At 41.0% G+C, this 24,908-nt stretch overlaps 1 protein-coding gene across 2 annotated transcripts; it reads right to left on the reverse strand.

Moving 5' to 3' along the window:
- Nucleotides 1-84: 84 nt before the first annotated feature.
- On the reverse strand, nucleotides 85-23,394 carry crb1 (crumbs cell polarity complex component 1). Of its 2 annotated transcripts, XM_065955736.1 has the most exons (13): nucleotides 23,195-23,394; nucleotides 19,185-19,418; nucleotides 18,006-18,201; nucleotides 17,713-17,852; nucleotides 17,267-17,449; nucleotides 14,038-14,991; nucleotides 12,247-12,797; nucleotides 11,911-12,076; nucleotides 10,348-11,299; nucleotides 8,793-8,837; nucleotides 7,990-8,112; nucleotides 7,125-7,251; nucleotides 85-1,540 (listed from the first exon to the last, which is right to left on the reverse strand). In XM_065955736.1, exons 1-13 carry the CDS (start codon nucleotides 23,271-23,273, stop codon nucleotides 1,322-1,324), a joined length of 3,969 nt encoding a protein of 1,322 aa, XP_065811808.1. In that variant the 5' UTR covers nucleotides 23,274-23,394; the 3' UTR covers nucleotides 85-1,321. The 2 variants fall into 2 exon arrangements, with proteins under 2 accessions (XP_065811808.1, XP_065811809.1); XM_065955737.1 differs by lacking the exons at nucleotides 17,267-17,449; nucleotides 17,713-17,852; nucleotides 18,006-18,201; nucleotides 19,185-19,418; nucleotides 23,195-23,394 and adding an exon at nucleotides 15,850-16,032.
- Nucleotides 23,395-24,908: the final 1,514 nt, after the last annotated feature.

The raw sequence follows: 24,908 nt of genomic DNA on the forward strand, positions 1-24,908 counted from the left end.
TGGGGGGGGACAAATAAGAGAGTGCTGTTTTCTTGAATAGGTGAATATACAGTGGATGCATTGGCTCGTACATTTGGCAAACACTAATGTAAATCTTTTATTACAGTAACACCTCACTATTCCTACAGAAACCTTGAAAACATGTTCTTAAATAACCAACAATTTATATATACAGGTGCCAAATGGCAGGCAGAAATGAAATTCACAGTTTAAAAAAAAAATAAACAAATCATCATCACTCTACAGTTGAAATTACAGAGCAGTATAGACAGTCAGTGTTTCCAAACTACTCACATGTCATCAAAGAATAAACTTTAGTAAGAAACTATTCTCAGTTAGTCAAAGAGTTCAGCTCCTCCTGAAGTCTGACTCTGAAATGACTTTATTCTGTCAATGAGGACATCTGGTAGGAATGTTTCCCTCAATAAAAAAAACACAATATTGCCAGCAACACGGAAAAATGGAAGGAATCATCCTGGAAAAGATACACGTGGATGGAATTTTTTTTTCCGTCATATCATGACTTTTGACCTTTTTGTTTCTGGAAAAAAACACAATTAAACTGCTGACACGTTCTGTCTGTTTAGCTAAAACCTAATTATAGTCACTAACAAAATCATTATTTAATGCTGTTTTGGTAACATGTTAAAACTACAGTACAGAACGCTGTTTGAGGAAATAACTGAGCATCTTTAAGAATAAATTACCATATTTATAACCCATTTTAAGATACTTTTTTTCAGTAGAAAACCAATGAGGATGAATTGACTAATAGTTGTGTGGGATTTAATAACAGTAAGAAAACTACTGACCAAAAGTGTACCTAATTCTTTAAAGGAAATTATCTAACTCCTTTTGCTTGTTTTGGATGACAATTGTTTTTGTCTCCCACATACTGACTCCCTGGTCCATCAATCCTGAGAGAATGGATCACACACAAAAATGTGACAGACTCAATACATGTACGTATGAACTTAACTGAAATCTTTTCTTTTAGATTGATGTAGTGCTGGATGCTGGTTTAAGGTGCAAAACATTGCCGGAAGATAATTAAAATACAGATAATGATACCACAAGATCTTATACAATCTCCCAGTTTGTGCTTATGCAACTGAAGAAAGAAAACTGTAAATAAAAATGGAGGCACTGTGAGCGGAATTCTACATTTAAAAGCGGATATTCTTCTGCGGAGTTCAAGAATGTCTTTACGTACTTATATCTTTACCTTTGGACTTCTGGAATCAAATTTAAATAACTTTAATATCCAGTGTATTTCTAGCATTAGCCTCTCAATACTTAAATAGCTGCTAATCAGTCGCATTCATATGAGTCTCTCAACAGGTGGCGGTTGAATGATGCTCCACATCTCCACCCGTGAGCCCTCCTTCTCCTGCCGACTTGGACTATAGGTGCCGTGGGTGGCGCGCCGATTTAGCGTCATCACCAGGCCGATGGAGGTGAAGATGAGAACCAGCAGCAGGACCACAGACGCCAGACTGACGGACAGCAAGAGGTCAGAGGACAAACCCCCAGAGGTCAACTGGAGGGGACGAGAAAATCAGAAATATCATTTTTTATTTATTTATCTGGTGTAGAGAACTTCTATCTACAGGACACAATGTTTATTTCTGTCTCTCACACACACTTCTCCTCCCCTCACTACACCAGCCGCTCCACACGGGCTGCCAGAGTGCTGATGGATGTGTTTCCCAGCTCAGCAGGTATAGTGCAACCACCAGGAGCCTGGAGTTCTTGGGGACTGAGAACTCCCTCCGTCTGCCGCCTCTCTCTGAGTTTGGCTGCAGCCAGCCCCAGCATCACCACTATCGCCAAGGCAACCAGACACGGTGCCAGCACGGCAGCCACCCGCAAGCTGTATGGAGCACGCTCAGTCTGTGGAGGATCGCACACACACACACACACACTGGCAAGATGCTGGCTGACGATTCTGTTAACACATACACTATCAGTAACCCACCTTAAATTTTCATACACACACGAACACATTTCTTTTCCATGAGAATGAGACGCTGCTTTACATGAAGCATTTTCATGACTTTTATACAACAGTCAGTTCTTGCTCAGTAATCTGATTGGACCATAGGCTTTCTGTTAGTGCTGATATAGAGTACAATGGCACTGGGAGTTAGATCTGTGTGCATCACTCTGCCTCAGATCTGTTAAATATGGTTAGCGAACATTACAGCAATGCAGTCTTTGTCCATACTGGTCAGACTTCTAAATAACACAGGTCACCAAAGCAACCGCCAACAACTTGCTGATAAACTGAAGTCAAGTTGGGCGGAGCCACATAAATAACTTAATAGGAAAAAAAATTATTTGTTTTGGTTTGTGACTTTTTGCTGTAGTTTAGAAAGCGTATGGAACTGAAACAATATCCCACTAGAGATATTGCTGATTTACTGAAAATCACTACGGCTTTGACAATACTCTGTGACAGAATCAAAGCCGTGCTGATATTCTGTACAACAGCTCCACCTCTCTTTAGTGAAGCCTGTTAAGATTTGTTTTCAACCAAAGCCCTGCGGCACTTTGATCATCACACACCGATCACACACACAGCTTCACAACCAGAAATTACCCAGCATGCAAACACACACATTCCTGACCTCTCAAGTCAAACCCAGGGAATCAAGTTGAATCAAAGCTCCTGGTACAACAGCAGGTGAATGATTGTTATCATTGAATTAACCAGTAGCAGACAACGAGAAGCAGTAGAAGCACTTACATCAGGAGTTCTGCTTGGTGTGACAGTGGTGAAGCTCTGATTGGCTGCTACAAGGTTACCAACAGCACACTGTTACACTCCAATTTTTTTGGCTGACACACATCTCCATAACTAAGGCTCAACTTGTCAGGTTACACAAGTCTTAGAAGTCAGCAAACTTTACACTGAGCAATCAACATGGAAACATAATTCTAATAAAAATACAACCATCCGTATCCTGAGGCAAAAAATAACTCGACATTACACTTTCTTTTCCCTCGCTGCAGCTTCTTTGTTGACTCCTGGAAAGTGCTTACCTGTCACTGCAGCACACTCGGCTGTCAGAGCGAGTGTGACACAAGCGAGCCGGAGGAGCCTGCAGCCAGGACCCGCCATCAGTCACCCACTGCCACACTCACATACACACACAGACACAGAGATGTCTAACTAACCAGTCTCTGAGGTACACAGCAGGGCCACCCTGAAGCCTCTGCACATAGAGAGAGAGAGAGAGAGAGAGAGAGAGACAGCAGCAATGCTTCGCTGCTGTCAGCACTATCAACCTGCTTTGTGTGTATCTATGAGTGTGTGTGTGTGTGTGTGTGTGTGTGTGTGTGTGTGTGTGTGTGTGTGTGTGTGTGTGTGTGTGTGTGTATATGTGCCAGATAAGCTGCCCTCATATGTTTCTGTGAAGCACACCGAACCTCTGTGAATGCCACCAGCTCTCTGCTGAAACTGCACTTCAGCACCAGATGCTGCTTTTTTGCTGGCAAAGCACATTTCCTCCTCCTCCTCTCTCCGCTTGTCTTACTCTCAAAGGATGGTCACATCAGTGCCGACACTGAAAAACTGCTTCCCATTTCCTCCCACTCTTTCCTTGCCATTAGGGATACCTGTGCTTGCTAAGGACACACATACACATACACACACATGCATACAGACTTGTAAAATATTCAATGCGAGGGAGGAGGCAGGTGTACAAATTAGGACATTAAGTGTATATTGGTTACATGGAAAACAGTTTGTTAAATATTAACATTAAAACCACTTGTTAATCTACAGCAACCTCTGGGTCTGAGAAATAAAGCCCAAACAGAAGTGCCCAAAACTGCAGTCCCTCTATTGGCCACTAGAGGCTAGCTCCAAGAATGAGTCAATCCCAATCAGGCACCATATAAATATCCGAAATTTAAGTTTATAGCCTGTTAAAATTAGGCTTTTGGATTTATAGAGTGTTTATTCTATTGATAAAAACTGTACAAGGAAGGAAGGAGGGTGAGGTTGCTTTGAATAACAAAAGGAGGCCACTAGCTGTCTGCTTCACATCAGCTCAGCTAACTCGGTCACCTAACTCAACTTCTCCGCCATATTTCTGTTGTTGTTACTTCTTGGGGATTCTTCATTCAAATATCAAATATAAACATGGCTTTCTGTGCTAGGACACTAATCCCACACGTTGTTGGTGACTATGTTAGTATTCTGAAATTTTAACATTAGAGCTAATAAGCATGAGCCTCCACTCACAATAACTGGCATGTCAGCTTGAACTGTATTTGTTATACAATCATCAACATATTGTAGCAGGATTTCTGTTGGCTTTTTCAGCAGAAAAGACAGCAGGCAATTGTGATGAAAAGATCAATTATTTTCAATTGTGGACAAGCAAACAGGGAGTTTGTGACTTTCCATGATCTCTGTAAGCTTCATCGGTCTGATAAAATAAACAACAACTCACAACTATATTCTCATTCTGGTGACTTTCTCATCATCACCAGCTAACACATTTGCAACAGACACAGAATCTTTAGCAAAGATAACTTGGCATCTGCAGACCCACCATCACGTCAAATTTTTCACTTCTAGCTAAAAAACAAACAAACAAACAACATGGTGACAAAATGACTTACTTAGGCTTCCAAAAGGCAGCTAATGGCAGTGGCTACGTCCATTTTTTTACACAGCCTATGGTGTTTATCTGCTGCTATAACAGCCTCTGACCTCTGACAGGTTTGTTCCCATTCAGCTACAACAGCTTTACAAAGGTATGCACTGATACCCAGGTCATAAGACCCAGGGGTTGAGGTCACAAATCATTCCTTTTAACCTGGCTTTGTGCACAAAGCAAAACGGCAGAGCCCCTGTGTGTGTGTGTGGTGTGTGTGTGTGTGTGTGTGTGTGTGTGTGTGTGTGTGTGTGTGTGTGTGTGTGTGTGTGTGTGTGTGTGTGTGTGTGTGTGTGTGTGTGTGTGTGTGTGTGTGTGTGTGTGTGTGTGTGTGTGTGTGTGTGTGTGTGCAGTTACATGTGTGTCTATAAATATGGGCTATTCTGGGCTCGACGCACACTACATCCTGTTAAGAGAGATTAAAGCTCTATGTTTGGCGCCACGGTGGCCACCTGACTTCAACATGTCTGATCCTTTACGCACATACAGAGGCGGCACACAATCTTTACCCAAGTCAGGGTACGGATTCTGCAAAAAAAAAAAAGGAGTCTTAGACTCTGCAGGAAGTAGAGGGACTGATTCACTCATGTAAAAGTGAAAAAGTAATGGATCTTAACTGTACGGTTACTATAGAAGTAAAAAGCCCTCTGAAGGATATTTCTAACAGATGTGTCCATGCAATGTTATCCAAACCTCATGTTTTATTTTGGAGACTTTTAAACTAAATTATTCTTACTTTCAATCAAATAATATCTCAGTTATGTAGTTATTAACATTGATAATGTCACCCTTTCTTGACAGCTTTGCCTTAATTCGTCTTTTAAGTTACACTGATTGATAAACTACTCTATTTAGGTGGAAATCAGTCTAGAAGTTGGAAAGGCAGCACACAAAAAAATCTAAAATGAAATGAATCAAAACCTAACTATTAAGAGCCTGTTTTGAAAACGTAAGGAGTAGAAAGTACAGATATTTTCTAAGATTTAGGCGGGTAGAAGTAAAAAGGTATTAGAAAAAATGTATACTTAAGTGAAGTACAGATACCTGAAAACTGTTCTTATGTGCAGGTCATAAGTATTTGTACTTCTTAGGAAACAGTTAGCTGAAGTAGTCCAGAAGAGAAAATGGAAGGAAGAAATGGGAAAATGAAACCAGTGTGTTTATGGAAGAGAAAAATCAGCAAAGAGATGAAAAAGAGGACAGAAGACAGACAAAGGCTGATATGATTTTCTTTTATTAATCAACAACAAAGACAGAGACAGGAATTAACCCGAGACAAAAGACATGACGACAGAATATGATTAAGAAAGGAAAGGAAAACAAGACATAATGGTCCTACGGGGATGAACCAGCATGATGTCAGCTGAGCTAAGGTTAGAGACAGTTAGAGACTAAGGTTGTTGTCGATAGAGACAACAAACGTAAACTCAATGAGGAAGAACGGATTGCCATCATTTTGAGATTAACGACATGTTTGACCACAGCAGCATGGTTAATGTTCAAGCTGAGTCACAGAGATTTCAGGCTTTAAATATCTCTGCCTCACTCTAGACAGAAACACACAGCACACACAGCAGTCAAGTCTTTCAGCACGGTGCTCTGAACGCACATCAGGAACAAAGTGAGGCATTCTGTCGTCTTCTAGCCCCTCTAGGTGCCTTTGTGACTACAACGCTCTTTTGATAGTTCTCACATTTATCTGAACAGAGCTCCCAAAAGCCAGTTCAGACAGGAAACATTCAATGAGAAACATTATAAATAACTAATATTTCATAATATACTTTACTGCATCAAAAGTGGAGAAGTGTGTCATAGAATTTCTCAACTGGTCGGTCAGATCAAGCAGTATGAAGGTTTTCTTTGGGCCCTTTGTTGTGATGTGCAATTTTGAGCTTTTTGTGACATTTACATTTAAGAAGACAATCAATGATTGAGCAAACACGTGTGTGTGTGTGTGTGTGTGTGTGTGTGTGTGTGTGTGTGTGTGTGTGTGTGTGTTGCTTTCAAAAGAGATGAATGCATTTTTGCTCTATTTCTACCTAAAGATGGATAATACTTTAATAAAAATAAATATCTATATTAAATAAGGTGCTTCTTATTTAAAACTTCTCGTTTTAAGGCACAGAAACAGCTCTTTGGAACTGTTAACCTGTGTGCAGTGTGCAGTCATGAATACCTGTGATCCCTGAGCTTTGTTTGGGACCGCTCTGTTTGTCTCATATATCATAATCCCATACACATACACAGACTTGCAAACTCAACTGTGTAACCCCATTATCAAGGGGTCCCAAAGACAAGTTCAGACACACACACGCACACCACACACCCCCACATTTAGTCTTCTCCACCCCAATCTATCTCTGGCTCATCGTCCAGCCTGAGGATGAGGTAGGAGAGAAGCTGGAAGAGGTTCTGCCACAGCAGCACGGCCACGTAAAAGTAAATATCGCTTACGTCCGTCTGGCACGTGTCTCCGGCGTAGCTCATGTCACACACGCACACGAACTTGTTGATGAGGTTGCGGCAGTAGCCTCCGTTTAGACATGGGTTTGACTTGCACTCATCCACTTCCTGTTCACACCTGCAGACACAGAATCAGAGGGCGTACAGAGACGTTTGAGTCGAAGAAGGGAGCATTTATAGCATATTCAGTTTCTTCCCCTAACTTGCACTTCTACACATTTTTTACAGCATTAAAGGCTGGAATGTTGAATAGACTTATTTACCATTTAAAGTAGCTTTCTACTGGTTGTCTACCAATCAAGATCAGTCCACAAAGCAGACAAGTGTCAACTGAACCTGAAGGCATTACTTGAACCTTGACGTGAAGGGCTTCACAGCAAATCACTCAAAGCTTTCATATAGTTTGTAAATAATTTGAATGCCATGTGATATCCCCCCTCCCCTTTAAAATGATCTGTTGTGTGTTGGTCCCATAAAGTGTATAAAACCTGGACGTAGTCTCAGTGATGTCACCCACCGGTTACTGAAGAGGAGTTTTGAAGCTCACTGATGATGGTCGCCATATTAGAAAATAAAGTGTCACAGAGAAACAACTCAGAGGTTGCAGCTTGGTTGCTCTATTACCCTAATTCATTTCATTTGAACTTGTAGCTAAAAGTTCAAAGGGTTGAATACTTATGCAAGGCACTGCTGTCAGACTGCGTTTTGACAGAAAAGTTGCTTCAGGATATACAGCAAAAACCTTTGTTAAGCCAATGAGCAAAAAAAAAAAATGAATGTGGAGGAGGAGGAAGTTGTCTCCATTGTGTTCTGGTGCCTGAGTCTGCTCTGGATTCATTTGGTATATCTACCCTACCTGTGTCCAATGAAGCCAGGTGGACAGTCACAGGACAGCTCTCGCTCCGTGCAGTTGCCTCCATTGAAGCAGGTGTAGTTCCTGATGTCATCACCGCACACAGACACAGGCAGCTTAGGCCGTCTGATGGAAGACATTCACACATGTAGAGGGTAAATATGTGTTAAAGTTTTTTTTTTTTTTTTTTAATTGAACATAAAGCTTAGAGGGGTTCACAAGGTCTTGTGCAGCAGAGTATGACGTGTGTATGTCTGCTGGAAGCAGAGGAATCAGCCGGGCAGGATCTGTATTGTTCTACTCCCCACAGGGGACACAAATAGGCTTAGGAGGGGAACAGGATAATAAGATTGAAGACCTCTGGCAACCAACCAACAGCAGGACATCAAATCCCAAGTACAGGAATGAAAAGGCTAAGCATTTCTCTTTGCCCTCTATAAGTATTTAATTTGCCTGAAGCACAGCAGCTCTGTTCCAAAATGTTATGTATCTCTTGAAACTCATCCCTCATTGTTTACAAAATGCAGGCTTTTCTCTTTTAGAAAGTGTGCAATTTCGACGGGTAAAGTTTTAATTTAGATGCCAGGAATCATTTTGAACTACAGCTGTCACTCACTGGAAACAATTTGTATCCTGTTTTAAGACAAGAGGTGTCACAGGAAGCCATAATATTAGCTTTGCTTGGCATTTTGTTGCATGCAGTTGAAGACCAAAACAGAAGACATGGTACATGACATTTGAGAGACGGATTTCTAACAGGAAACAAATAGCAAACACCTAGAGAAATAGAAAAAAAAACAACTTACACACTTCTGACAACAATGTACCATGGTATTTCTTCAATGCGTTCGCTGGAGAGGAATAGAATAAAGAAGGATGGGGAGAGGTGGGTAGAAAGAGACACACAAACAAGAGACACAAACAAAAAGAAGTCATTTTGATGAAAACTTTGCAGCTTAGATGCTCCCAGTAAAGGGAGATGTGCAGCTTGTCTTAGCGAGACACTTGCAAAAGATTTCTTCCTTGTGCAAAAGGAGGCAAAATGCAAGAGGCTGTGTGTTTACAGGATAAATGGTTAGAGGCGTTCCCCTGCTGGTTCTCTGAGGCAAACGGTGGATGACAGAGGAAAGAAACTGGCGCTGAACCAGAGAGCCGTGTGTAGTGAGACACAACAGCAGACTGAGGCCTTTTCTGGCTGACACTAGAATAGAAATGCAGCATCTGAGGCGCTCGCTGCAGGCGAGGTTGAAATGTTGAACAGAGGCGGAGATGTGGAGACATTTACAGTGAATGGTTTTTCTTTTTGTGTTGTGGTGTGGTACCACGTTTGTGCAATTTGGAGCATTTATTTACATATTCTATGTTTAGTAACTAGCTAAGCTCTCAAAACTTCAGTCATCTTTTTCTCCAAGAGTAGTATGGGAGGTAGAGCCCTTTGTCACAGTCAGGATGGGCAGTAAATCATGAACAGACAAGATAGACATACATAAACTAACTTTACTGACTTAAACTAACTCATTGAAGTATAGCTTTCAATTATCAGACCCCCCCCCTCATTTGGAATCATGGACCAGTCAGGGTCAGGGAGGCAGACACCAATATACTTCAAAGAGTTGGTTCAAAACATTCGTTTTTTTAACTAAGTTTTTTTTATTTCAGAATTTTCTATTTTTACAATCATGTTTACATATTTTCTCCTTTTCCAATCCTTCCTCATTATAACAGCTGTATCTGAAATAAATTATTTAAGAATAAATTATATATCAAACTTTCATAAGTCCGTGTAGAGGTACGTTATGTTAGGGGGCTAAAGATGCAGGTTTAATTCAGGAGGCAGAATCAGATCACTTTAATTGGTATAAAGATTGTGGGGTTCCATATTTGTGTTAATGTTTCTTTTCGCAGTCTCAGGCCATACTCTGTTTGTTCAATCAGGTCATTTCCCATATCTTCTCAGTCTCTTTATTATGCCGTGGGGTCGAGTTTCAAAATCTTCATTTTTGATAAAGCTAGTTCTACTGCTATAGGCTTAGACTGCGTGGGTTACTGATACTCTGAACTCCTGGCTCATCTTTTTTTCTTTCTCTCATCTGTATGCATTCATTTCCCCTCACATATATTCCTGAGTTTTTTTGCTTCTCCCCCCCTTCTCCCTGTCGGTCTGTCTGACTGACCGTACGTACATTTAAGTTTTTCTCTGTATGTTAAGTATGATAGGATAATTTCTGTGAGAAATAAAAATGAATTGATTCATTCAATAAAATATTATAAGCCTTCTGCACATTTTCACGAGGAAATGACTAATCCACTTTATAATATGCTATGACACGTCTGTCTTTTCATTTTCTCAAACAGACTTACTTGCAGAGGGGTCCAGTGTAGTTTTCAGCGCAGAGGCAGGCGTACCTGTCTGGTCCATGCAGACAAGTGCCCCCATGTGCACACACGTGGTTTTCGCACATATCCACCTCCTCCTCACAGTGCACACCCGCGTACCCGAAGTCACAGGTGCACTCGTAGCTCAGCCCGCTCACGCTGCAGTTACCATGAACGCAGGGATTTGAAGCACAGGTGTTGGTGTAGAAGTCACAGCGTCGACCGGCCCAGCCCTCAGCACAGCTGCAGTTGTAGGTGTTGAACAGGTCCTGGCACTCCCCTCCGTTCAGACAGGGGTTGGGCTCACACAATGGGGCCCCGCTGCACCCAAGAAGTGGCTGATTTAGTGATGTCTGGATGAACTGCTCCTCCTGCAGGCGTGGGAGGTTTACATCAGAGGAGCTCAAGTAAGGCAGGGCGATGCCACCTAACTCTACTGTGCCCAGACAGCCAACAAGGGTCCAGCCAGCTTTAGGGGCAAAGCCGCCTACAAATATATCCACGTCCTGCCTGAGGAAATCCAGGTTGCCCCCTTTTCTCCTGGAGGTGCTGGCTTCTTCTATTTCTTCATCCAGCACCAGAGTCCAGCGGGAGGTCAGCGCCCACGGTGCTGCCATGAACAGCTGGACGCTGTGCCACTCACCGTCACTCACAGTCCTCCTGCTGCTCAGACTGACTGTAGACACATCTGGCCCCCCTCCGCTTTCCTTCTCTTCTCCATTGTTTTCTCCAGCTGTGCTTTGAAGCTCCATAGAGAGGAAACCATCCTGAACAGAGAGCGTGACGAATGCTGAGCCGTTCTGTGCGTGGAGAATAGCGACGTTACGCTTCCGTGTGCGTAGGTTTAGAGAGAGGTTGGTCAGATTTCGGGATATTTGTCCATTTCCCTGGTAGGACAACACTGTGCTTTCATTCAGGAAGGTTGCATTGGAGTAGCCTACCAGATAAGAGAGAAAAATAGTGAACCAAGCTCTGATTTTAAGCATGAAAAAACAACTAGGAATAAAACAACAGCACTTATCTCTGATTCAAAGATGACAAATACAGGAGGCGTTACAGCAATGGGGCCTTTACCTGTTTGATAACCTTACAATCCTTTTCGGAAATTGGATGAGGACCGTCATCGTGAAGAGCGACTATGCTTAAAGAGTTAATCACTGAACATGGGGTGGCTTACAGGACAGACGGGCAACACCGCACTAATCCCAGCAAAAAAGGATAAGCTGGCTTCAGGCCAATCCTGCTTTACAAAGGACCCACAGTATACTTTGTGGACGGATTGAGGCCAGTAAATGTTTGAGCATGTTGTATCACTTTGTTACATAGTGACCAATTGAGTCAAATCCACAAACAAGTTCTAGTAACACACCAAATAGCTTTTTGTTTACCTGTTACCTTGAGAAAAAAATCTACTTTGTTTTATAGGAGATGACAACTGCCATGTTGTTGTTTTTGTTAATATTGTTGTTGTAATTTTTATTATTTTGTTGAGTGTGTGTGTTTGGGCAGGGGGGGGGGTTATTCACTCAAATCCTGGATGCCACTTACACTCATATCCCTGGTTGAGCATCCTGCACTCTGCATCCATGGGGCAGGGTGACAGTTCACACCACCTGACCTCCTCACAGCGCCGCCCTGCTGTCCTAAGCGGGCAGGTGCAGGCGAAGTCATCCCACGTAGAGTAGCACAAGCCGCCGTTCAGACAAGGGTTTCTCTGAGGATGACAAAATGGTAAGGGGCTAACTTTTAATTTCCTTAAAATAAAAATGAAATATGACTATTAAGTGCTGTATGTATATTTCAGTTCTTAACTACAGCTGTATGCCCTGAATCAAAATAAATAGAGATGCTGTAAGCGGAAAATAAAATGTTTTTTTTACTCACACTGCAGGCGTTGTCCCCCGAGCACCCAGAGGTCACATTTACCATGAGCTCCAGAGGAAAAGCTTTCACTGAGGTGTCCAACCAGAAGAACTGCAGCCTCCTGTCGTTGATCCTCAAATCCTGAATGCAGCCTTTAAAGTATCCACCAAACACTGAAGTGGTCCTGCTCTCCAACAGACCCCCCACGTACACAGTGTCTCCTGCTTGAACCTTGACCGTCCTGCCTTCTACATGCCCCTGTTTCTCAGCTGCTACATACAGAGTTATACGATCCTTCTCCATCTCTACCCTCACAAAGTGGACTTCGCCATCATCGATAGCACCCTCTGCCTTCAGGCTCTCAAAGTTATCAAGCTGGACGGTGACCCTGCCATCCTCCAGCCACATGTGCAGGTACTGGCTGCTGCTGTTGGCGAGCGCCAGGAGGAGTCCGTTGTGTCTCCGTGTACGCACAAAGAGCGAGACAGAGAGGTTGTGACTGAGGTCATCCGTGATAGTGAACGCTGCATAACTTTGTGAGTCCTCGTTTCCAAAGCGTGCAGTCACATGTTCTGTAAAAAAGGAAAAAATATACCAAATGAGACAAAAATATTTAAGCAAGGAAACATTTAAAAAAAATATTTCAGCTCTTGTCCTGCAATTTGGAATTGTTTTCTAGATGTTGAAATTGTTTTAATTGGTTTGCAAACGTAATCATTTTGCATTAATGTTTGCTATTTTATCTTTATTTTGCCAGAAAATATTTACACTGAGAAAATAAAGTCCCTTTTGCAATGAAGTCCTGACCATGACAGTAGCATAAAACACATTACAGCGTTAAACAACGATACATCCATTGACTGATAAAATAATCCTTAATCCCGTTTTTATAAGTTTCCATTTTTACAAAATAATCCATTTTGGAGTGAAACTGTCGCTCAGACCAAGATAAGGCAGCAAAATATGTTTGCAGATATTTGCTTGGATTAAGAAAAACTGTTTAGCTCCAAGAACTAACTCAAAAAAAGATTTGATCAGTTTTGGCTAAGCTTCATAGAACAACAAGGACAGAAAGATGATATTTCAGCAGCCACCATCCCACATGTTCTTTAAACTTCCGCGTCAACACTTTCCGATGTGGATAACAAAGCTCCTATGTGGCTGTGTGGATGTTCAAGTGTGAATGTGTGTGTCTCTGTGCACATGTGAATAAATGTGTGTGCCTTCAGACGCTGTGATAAGTAATCTGCTTTAGTAGAGGCTACAGATGTCCTCTGGGGCAGAACAAAATGATTTGATGCTCTGAGGAGAAACTTGAGGGACAATCCAAAACTATTTCTCTTTCATTCTACTCTCATTTCTTTCCAGTGTGTCGGTGAAAGCCTAGGCGATTCTATATTAATCACATGCATGTTCTGTGTATTTCCGAAATAGATTCTCTTAGATACTTAATCCAGCACGTCAGATACAGTAAGAGGATCGCTGTGACTTTTGATTGGCCTCAACCTTTAACACCTTATCTTCTTTTACACTTGACCACAGTGAATGTTTCCAAATGACCCACTTGAAAGAAATAGGTGAGAATCCCTCTGATCAAATTTGATATCGAATTAGACTCTGATGAATGCTTGATTTTGGTGATTACCTATATCGAAATTTTAATTTTTTTTGGATGTGTAGGCAACTGCCAACTAACCAACCAGTCAAACTAGCAGATTTTTAAACCCATGCTTCTAACTTTTTTCACTGTTACTGCTTTTTGAAATTCAAATTCTCAGTTGGAAATGTATTATTTCCCAGTTGTAGACGTACCCTCCTCACAGTCCTGCCCCTCGTAAGGCCTTGGACAGCGGCACTGGTAGCTCTGCCACAGGTTGACACACTCTCCTCTGTTTTGGCAAGGCACATCCAGGCAGTGGTCCCTGTGGCTGCAGCCCGGGGACACATTAACAGCAGAGTCGCTCAGCCACTCCTCAGGGACGACCAGCTGCCAGTCCACAAACACATCACGCATGCAGCCAATGAATGCTGGGAGCGGGGCACCTTCACTGGGGCCATCTGAGTCCTGAAGCACTCCTCCAATGAAAGTGTTCTGAGGAGGCGACGCCAGCCCTGCCAGGGTGGTTTGGACCGCGGCCTCCTTGTGGCACAACTGGCTCCCACAGCTCCCTGAATCATCCAAGAGTTTCAGAGTGAGCACCCAGTTCCCAAGCACAGCCTCTACAGAATGCCACTCTCCATCTGTGACGTTGTGAGGAAGCTCCAGGAGCTGGATCGGGCTTTCTGTAGAGGCCTCCTTCGACAGCGTGAGCTGAAGCTGTCCTTCATCCAGCTCCAGGCTCAGCAGGAGCCCCCTGCTGTTCCTCTGGAACAACATGGCTCTAGGCAGAACAGTCTTAAAGCTTAGGGTGATGTTGCAGGACATCTCGGTGTCCACCAGGGGGCTCTGTAGGAGCAGATAGCCTTTGCGTTCAAAGGAGAAAGTGGTAGGGGTTTTACAGAGGGGTCCAGTGTACCCGGGTGAGCATGAGCAGGTGTATCCATGAGTCCCATCCAACAGGAAAGGGGAGCAGGAGCCCTGGTTCTGACATTCATGTCCCTCACAGCCCACCAGCCTCACGTCACAGTTTACACCCCCATACAAGAAGCCATTATGACGCTGGATGAGGCAATGACAAATGTAACCTCCAGTGTCGCTCTCACACCTGCCCCCATTCTGGCATGGACTAGGGTCACAATGGTTTATCAGCTCCTCGCAGAGGAAACCTGGAAACACAAGAGATAGAATGAAGTCACACAACTGTTTTTTTCCTGCCAGAAGAAGAAACAACCCCCTTTAAAAGTTGCTTCTACTATTATTAAATGATGTAAAAACACAACTGCAAATGTAAATAAAGAACTATGGACTGTTTTTTTAATTCTTTCCGCTAAAGAGGGAATAATCACATTATTCATTGTTCAACTGTTTTGTTAGCAATGGACTTTCTAACGGCATGTTAACAACAAAAAAGTCCCGTTTTACACTTATTTTAGTTTAGGATGTCTTAAAATACATAATGATTACAAATGGTAAAAATACTGAAAATGTACCCATTTCTTTCCTCAGTGTTAATTATTTTGTTTAGTATGTTTACTGTTAATTGAAATCTCAATTTGGACTTCAGAATAGTGTGTAGAACATGACCTCCTCTGATACTCATGTAAAATCAAGTATGCCAATCTTCAAGTTAAACTACAGATACTAAACCCAGGTCTATGTGTTTTACTTTCCACTACAGCCAAATTAAGGGTCAATGCATTATCCTTTTAACAAACTCTGTTGTTTATCAGCAGAAATCTTTTCATGCGTTGCTATGCTGAAAATGTAATCACCCAGCACCCAAAGCACCCAAAGTTTGCACTTAAACACTTTTTCATGTGGAACAACAACTTTATGTTTTAGACAACAACACAGAACATGTAGAAAACTGTAACAACAGGTGTAATATGGCTGCGATGTACTTCAGTTAGCTATTAAGTCATTACGTTTTACATGGTTGGAGGAAAATGACAAAGATCACCAGAAATGAATGCATATTATATAACACCCATATTAGATATCTAGTTATACAAGTCTAAGGTTACCTGTTCTAAGCAACAAAATCCCCCAAATCCATGGAGCAGGTGTCCACATCATGCCGTCACGTTTTCCCACAAGTTATACCCGAACTTGTCGAACTGCATCATATTATTTTATGTTTGTATAGGCCATCCAACTGCAGGTCTGCTCCTTGTCTACTTCTCTACAACAGCGTAGGGCTCCGTAAGTGGCTCCAGTCAGGAGGCCGGCAAAGCCAGATCCTGGGGATTAGACTAATGCTATTTGGCCACCTTACTGAGTCATTGCCACTGCGACTGGCAGAGTGTCAGTTTTTAGAACCCAATTCTCAGCAGGCAGCAGCTCACAGTCTTACCTTCACAGCTAGATCAAGTCTTGTGTAAGCAGGAAAAGTAGTATTTGCTGCTTTTGCAACAGAAGAAAATAATCTTATGTAACAAACTTTTAACAAAACAAAGTCTCCCTGGACGTCAATGCACCAACAGTATACTGTGATTGTTGTTAGGTGGAGTATTATCATTTATATTACCTATAGACCACATTTCCTCCAGCTACCTAGTCATTTAAGTAATAGACGGCTCCAGGAGTCCCACAGTCCTCTCACTCAGGCATTACACATCCATTACAGTGGTGACATGAAAACAGCCTTACAGTCAGACACAGATTAAAGGTAATACATGTACTTTTGTGATTATAGCATCATTCATTTCTTTGAATTAAAAACAATCTTCCACTAGAAAGTGCCAAAATCAGAAAATACCAAAACTGTCTGATAGTAAAGGTTTAATTTAAGATTAACACAAGTCGACCTTGTTATCAAACCTTATTATAAAATGATCAGTATTGGAAATTTCTGGACAAAGAAACCTTCACTTCAGTCAGTCGTTTATGTCACTTGATAAAATGACTTCTTTTTAATTTAGTTAGTTCTATGCACTATGTCTGGGACTATTGCCATTTTGCCTGCCCATTCAGGTTGAGATTTTAAAATAAATGCTGAATGTTCTACCTAAAGTGCAACTCAAACGATTTGAGGAAACCAATAAGTAACAGTGATTTTCTGATTTGGCTGATTTGAACCTTTATTTCCTCAAAAGATATGGGAGAAAAGACTGTTTACAATGAGCGCCTGGATGTAAAATTCAAAGTAGGCTTCATATCTTCTAACATAATTGGAGTCATAGTTTTAAATGTACTTGCCCACCCTGATGTTGCTTGAATAGTAATCTGCAGACCCTTGACCAGATATTTGACAGGACACACTGTTTATTGTTATGATACAAAACAACTACGTATGGTGAATTTAAGTGTCCCACAGTGAAGAAGACAAGTCTCTACAAACAGCTCAACAAAGTGGAATCAAGCTACAACTGTATGTAAAACCATCACCGGAGACCCGTGTAGCACATAATGAATTCCACCTTGTTATGGGGAATAAATTACCTGTTTTTCCTGGAGGACAGCTGCAGATGTAGCCTGCAGCATGCTGTGGGTCATAGTGTTCAGGCAGCAGAGGCTCGCTGCCATACAGAGCCTGCCACGACCTCTCAATGCAGCGTCCTCCATTCATGCAGGGGGCGCTGTCACACTCACTGATGTCGATGTCACACTGACGCCCCTCGAACCCTTAAACAAGGAAGCAGATGCTGTTTCTAATGGAAATAAATTGCTTAGTACATTATTATTCAGCCTTAGTTTGTGTTTAAATACGATCCAATTCATATAGACACACAAATAAACACAGTATAAACAGTAGGGTATAGTTAGTCTTATTTCACCACTACATTCATCTGTTCTCTACCTTCATTATAAACACTTGTGTCTATTGACCTTCAAATATCTCCTTTATAAACTCCAAAAGTGATTCACTCATTAGGGGCTTCATTTACCTGGCCAGCATTCACAGCTGTAGTTACCCTGGTTATCCTCACAGATGGCGCTGTTGAAGCAGGGTTCAGACTGACATGGTGGTAGTGGTGTCTCGCAGTGTTTGCCAGTGAAGGCTGTATGTGAGCAGTCACAGCTGAAACTGAGACGGTAGAGGATTCAGAAACATCAAGAGTGGGTTTATCAAGTGTATGTTTACTTGTGATAAAACTGAATTATTTCATAAATCTGTATTATACTTTACACTTGTGCTTCTCTAAACTGTGTATCCTGCAGGAGGTGCTGGACTACTTACTCATTCACCCCATCTATACAATGACCCCCGTTTTGGCATGGCTGCTCTTGGCACTCATTGATGTTTATTTCGCATTGGTGTCCTTGGAAACCGGGCAGGCAGGTGCAACTGAAGCCACCGACATAGTCATGGCAACTGCCGCCATTGAGACATGGCTGTGATTGACACTCATCAATCTCGAGCACACAAGTGGGCCCTGTGAACATCAAAGCAGTGCAGATGTCAGAAGGCAAGGGAGAGAGCTACACAGCGTGAGGGCAGGGAGCAAACATGAACAAAGCTTTTTTTTGTGTGTCAGTTGTTGTTTGGACTGTTTTTTTCATCGCACAGAGAGCCTTCTGCAGGTGTTGCAGAAATGATTTCCTACTTCAGACGACTTTAAAATAATCACAAGTCATACTGTGTCCTTACATGAAAACAAGAACCTACAGCCATCCCACGCCTCACTTTTAGGTTGCACTCAAAGGAAGAGCCGTGATGACTGCTTCAAAGCTAACTGCAAACAGACCCAAAGTCACAACGAGAACTCTGGTATGCATAGGAAGCAGGAATAATGTTTAGCATGTTGTGATACTAGTTTAGTGTGTTAGCATGCTCACATTAACCTCTGCAAAGTACAGTTGGAGCTCAGGTATTCATTGTGATTTGAGATGAATTTATAAAACATTTATTTTTCAGCTGTTGAGAGATTTAGCTTTTTTTTTTACCCTTGAGAAAAAATTTAGGGGGGAAAAAGTAAGTAGGGTTCATCAGCTCATGGATGTGCTGTGAACCAAATTTGATTAAAATACTAGTTGCTAAGATGTCTGTGATGTGTATCCATACTTAAAAGGCACTTGAAATGTACACAAGATGTTAAAGAATGACACAGGAGGCCTTGGGTAACCTGGAGGATCAGTGATCAAACCATTTGATAATTATTACTCTTAGTGTAAAAGAAAATCAGCCAATACGCCGCCTGAGATCCTCAAGCAGGAACCTCCTAACTGTTTCCACCTCACAAGTAAACACTTAATTGTTGTGTGTTTTATTGTAAAGCACATTATTTCCATGTCTAAACACTGGCTAGAAATACTTCCATCACATGAATATCTTTTAATCACACCATTTGTTATTTTTAAGATTTAATCTCACACTTAAGATGCTCTCGGGAAACCCGACACTTTTCTCGGTACTCACCAGTGAACCCCCGAGGACACAGGCAGGAGAACGTGCCCACTCTGTCCACACAGGTGGCTCCGTTCCTGCAGGGCTGTGAAACGCACTCGTTCACATCGATCTGACAATGAGCGCCCTGGAAGCCCGGCACGCAGAAGCACGAGTAGCCGTCCCCGCGAATCCTGCATATCGCCCTGTTTTGGCACGGGTTTGGAGAGCACAGGTCCTCTGTGGATGGCGTTTGAGGACATACACCTATGAAGAGTGTTTCACATTTTGAAAGATCAGTATCACAGCACACAGAACATTTGCCATACATTTAGAGCAAAAACATTATTTTCATCCATCTTGATAAAGAAAAATGACCCTGCCACTTATACTTACTCTTAAGACTTGAAATAGAATTGAGTTTACTTATTGTGGGTACTTATGATAAAATGCATTCATTTTATACCATCTGTATGTATCTACATTACTGTAAAAATTACAGATAAAGTGTCAATGATATTTAGTTAAAAAAGTTGGTTCAATTGAATTCTAGAAATGTTGGAAAGCTACAGAATCCCCTTAATTTAATTTCCCTACTGAAATTATAAATTGTTTTATCATTTGAATATAATAGGACAGTTGCCATTTAGAGAAACAGTAACTCAATTTGTATTCATATTGGGGAACAATATAAGAAGTTAGTTTATTACAAAATTGTAAATCATGTATTTATTTTTCTGCAGTCCTTTTTTTATTTGACAGATAAACTTGCACCACAGCTCAAACACTTCAAATACATATATTGTTATTAATAACTGTCATTTTAAAAAAACCCACTCAGCTAAGCACAAGGGCCTCAGATTAAAGGGGCTCTCCAGGCGCCATGGCCGGCTGTGATGGTAAACAATTCCACTGTTTTCTTTCAGCTTTCAATCTATTTCCATGGTGACTGCATCCGACCAAAGATTTGAGGCATTATGTTCTTTAACACTTCATGGTGTGTTTTAATCAGCAGGACATTAAACGCACCCTGCCACAGCTCTAGTGTTACGTCTCATTTCAGCCGTGCTATACATACTAATTAGAGGATCAGCACTTAATCCGTACCAGCAACAACTGTCTGTGACTTCATCGGTGTGAGCAATTGTGTGTTTAATTGTGGCAAAATTGAACTTTTTACACTACTAAGTTTCATCACACAGTTGTATGTATACAATAATATAACATAGCATTAATGCAGCGTACAAACATCTAATATGACATTTATTATATTCTTAAATATTACAAGTACAATTGTGTTTAAGGCGTCTGTTTACACAATGAAGAAAATGTTTGTTCCTTACTCTTTGTATGCCTATGTTGCTAAGCACCGACTCAGGCGATGGTGTGTACTACAGCTGTAGAATGTGATTTTCTATAAACCTGAAAGCACATTTCTCAAATGTCAAAGGACATTTTACGATGAAAATATCTTCAACCTCTTCAACACCATCATGCTCGACCGCTGTTTCTTTCACTCATAAAATCATCAAAGCAGTAGGACAATACCCAACGCATTATGCATCTGGGTCTCTCCATCGCTCCAATTAAGTTATTTTGTAGAAACAGGCAGTTGAATATTATTCATTACCCACCAGAACAACTGATAGACATATTCTTAATGTTGTATTTAGCCTCCATAATCCACCTTGGTGAATGTGATATCTTTTCAATTAAAACAAAGTTCTTATATTCCTGAGCAGTGTCATCATCAGTGGCACATCATCATTTAATAAAGCTTTACCCTCCAGTTGATTAAAGAGTTAAACAGTTTCTTTTTGATCCAAAAACCAAAACTCTGCAGGGCTCTCAAAGCCTATATCATGTCTACCTCAAGACAACCCTTCAAACATGGTGGAAACCATTTAAAAAAAAGAATGGGACCAGCTCAGCTGTGATTCCTGTAATCCATGATACATGTAGGAGGTGACACATAAGAATGATGTCACATAAAGGAGATTAAATAAGCAGCAGGAGTGTTACTTCAATCAGATGATAATCAGACAGCACTTCTCTAAAAGCCTTAAAACCAATACATGGATACTGGATGCATGGATCAAGTGTGGTTCGCAAGATGCGTCTACATCATTATGAAGCCGGGGGCCACAAATGACACCAAACTGATATAGATTTATTCCAACAATCTTCCTCACAGATGCTAACATCACAGCGTAATCATGACTGAAGAGTGCAATCAGGCTGAGTGCGGACTAAAAGGACGGAGAAGAGTGCAATTACACTTGTTGCGCCATCTTCAACAACTCAGGCAGCAGTCTTATGTCATTGGTGGAGGTCAAATAATATATATTATAACACAGACAGTGGGCAGGAGCAGCTTATGCATGTCTAGACTTGGACTTGGAGGTATGGGGCGAGGGTCTGGGGGGGTTGCAATGGAGATCATGGGAATCAGTAATGATGCTCTGGCCATATGCCAATATAAGGACTCTCAATAGAACACTGATCAGTCAGTAAATAAGGATTAGATTAGAGGAATGTTTTGCAGCAGTTTTTGGTAACAATAAAAAAAACAAGGACTGTTTTTTCATTGAGGAACAAAAATAGATGACTACTAATGTTACGTTTTTTAACAGGTGGTCGTTCAATATCCCGAGAGGCAGATTTATGAGGATTCAGAGCCCAGGCCTGTTGCCTATTTGGGACACATCTCCAGCCAACCACACATCCCCTCCCACAGCATGTAAGGCTCTTTTCATATGCAAATCACTTCTAAGGGTCTTTGTTTGGTCCTATCTGGAGGCCCTCCAATGGCACATGTGCGGCACCTGACAACACCTCTGGACTGATGCATGTTGTATCTGTCTGTTTGTTTCAGCGGTGATAAGAAGATGTGTTATTTCTGGCTGTTCAGTAGGCTTAAAGAGTAATATAGTGCACCCCCCCCGTTATTGTTCTATTACTTATCCACACACCCCTGTACTCCCTCCCAATACTCACATCCCCCACATGGGTCACTACTCTGCCCCCCTAGCAATTAAATCTCTTTTCGTCATTGTTCAGTCCAAAGAAAAATGTGAAGACATCACTATAGGCAATGATGTCATCTCATAGTGTTAATTGATATTCCAAGCACGGAGTGGTTAAAATGCATTTCTACACTTGAGTTCAAAACACACAAACTGGTGTCCATTTATAACTCATCTGTTTCTTTGCAAGAAGAAAAGTATCCATTAAACAAAAGTGTTGGATAAAATACAACATACTAAATTAGTTTGTTCCTACAAATGATCTCCTACTTGACTCCCAGTTTAGATCTCCTACTAAACTGGGATTCTGTGTTAAGATTAGTTGTTACTGATGTGCTGATATCAAAAGAGCTGGCTTTTTGAGATAGCTCCTTTAAGAGAAAGATGCGACTTTACTCCTGAGAGCTTAGAGCTGGTATCATTTTCTCTATGGCATTTGAAGAAAAATACTATAGATGTATGTTAAATGACTACCGTCAAGAGCCAGTGAGGCTGCAGTACAAAGTGCCATGTAGCCTATCAGAAACTAATCTAATTTGTGAAAAAACGTTTCTTCATTAGCAATTTGAAGGTTTGTGTTTTGCCGAAAGACAAGTGAACTGTAGAATACAAGGATGAAACTTCTGACCTTTTGATAAGAGGAAACCCTGGTACCTCTGCCACAGCTGCCCAATTGCCAACATAGGTCCATACAAATCAGATGGTTATTTGATTTTTAAAAGTACTTGAAGTTTTGACTCTTTAGGTTTAAAACTAAATCTAATAATAAATTGTAGTGTTTTAAGTAAGATTTACTCTAGTATGGTTTTGAATACTTTTAGTGATGTATGCAGATTTTTAACACTCATAGGTCAAATTAATGATTCATCAGTCAATCTGAGTCAAATATGAAGAGCTGTTTGAGAGGTGATTGCTGAGCTGAGCCAAAATATCTCATTCACAAACAAAAGCTGAATTTCCCATCATCAATAGTTGAAACTCAGCAAAAGCCCCGAGGGGAAAAAAACAATTACTTACCATTTATCACAAACAATGATGTGATGAGGATTGTCCTTGCAAGTAATTCAAAGTTATAATAGCAGCGTGTTACATCCATAATCGTGCCGGGAAATCATCCTGCTCGTTGTGTTGAGGTCTCGTCATGCACGGATCTCTGTGCTTCTGAATCTGCCTCTGCATGCTCATCTGTTGTCAACAACAGATCCACTTGATGCACACTTCTCCTGCTGCAGGAGCACCATCAAGAGCCTCCATCACACATAAAAAAAAAAGAGCATTAAGCGTGGCGCTAACCACCCCCACACCCTCCCTCCTCCTCCTCAAGCCCATTTACAATTCTGAGCAGTGGGAGGGGAAAAGTAGAGGTACAGAAATCTCAGCGCACAAACAGAAGGCTAACTAATATTAGGGAGTTATATTTAAATATTAGAATAATTGCTTTGATAAATAGAAGAGGAGTTCCAATACCTTGGAGTCCACACAGCCACGAGAGTGAACTGAAAGACCAACACAAAGACTTAAAGTAAAAGGAGAGAAAGAGAATCCTGATGAAGATGAGCTTCCCTGACATGTGCGTAAGATGTGGTCAGGGCATTGTACTTTGCTGCAGGCTGCTGGGGGAGCGTTGGATGATGTCGTGAGACAATAAAGTGCTTAAGAAGTAATCTGCAATTGGCTGCCAACCAGACACACTTGAAGCGGTGACAATGCGGACAATGGACAAACTATTTTTCATTTCAGATATTTTCCTACAGCGTACTCGTTCAGTTTCAAAGAAATTACATATTTCCGAATCGAAAGCAGTAGGCGAACCATTTTTAACAACTCACTTCCGTCCAAGAGTGAACTTTTACATTCAAAGGCAGTCTTAATCAAACTGCTGTCTGATCTGCTCGTGCTTCAACTTTGCACGTGACTTCTGCAAATCCACTCCAGAAGGTGCACATGCATCTAAACTCATATCCACCTTAATAGAAGTCTATTTTTATAACTAGTAGGCCTATTCAAATGTAACCTGTTATGGTGAGTTTATTTTTCCTTGATGTAGGCATATTCATTTATCTCCTATTGTTTTTATTTCATTCAATTTCAATTTAATAAGCTTTGTTGGCATGAATGTAAAACTGTAAAACTGAAAATTTTGCTAAAGCATCAAATAATAATACAAAAAGTCCACAATGGTAGACTATAGCCTAGGCTATATTATACAACTTGTTTATTCACCACTTGTTCACAGTTCATTATTACCACTGTTATATCAGTAAACTGAATATGACAGAAAAAAATCAAAATAATACAATATTAAACAAGAAGAAATACATTAAAGAATTGAACATTTTTGTAATATTGTTTAAAAAAAATGTTTTAATGTGTGTTCTTCTATGTTTGTGTGTGTTTTGGGCTAAGAAAATAGAAATGGGAGTTGAGTTGTTAAATAAAAGATTGTGCAGCTTTCGAAGTCAAAGAAAAAAATCGTAATTTGTTAAAAAAAGAAAAGAAAGACTTTTTTTTTTCAAGTGACTAAGTTTACATCAATTATTCAGTGTTTTATATAACCTGTAGGCTATTTACTACATAGAGAGTTCCGTTTGTTTTTTGAATGATATGAAATTAAAATATGAAATGTAAACATAATCTCACCCAAAACAGTAATAAAACAGAGCACATTAAATCAATCTGTATAAAATACTTCTTTTTTTTCAAAAGAAAGTGTCACGGACATCTTTCTCAT

This window comes from Labrus bergylta, chromosome 6, assembly GCF_963930695.1.
Source record: "Labrus bergylta chromosome 6, fLabBer1.1, whole genome shotgun sequence".
Taxonomy (NCBI): Eukaryota; Metazoa; Chordata; class Actinopteri; order Labriformes; family Labridae; genus Labrus; species Labrus bergylta.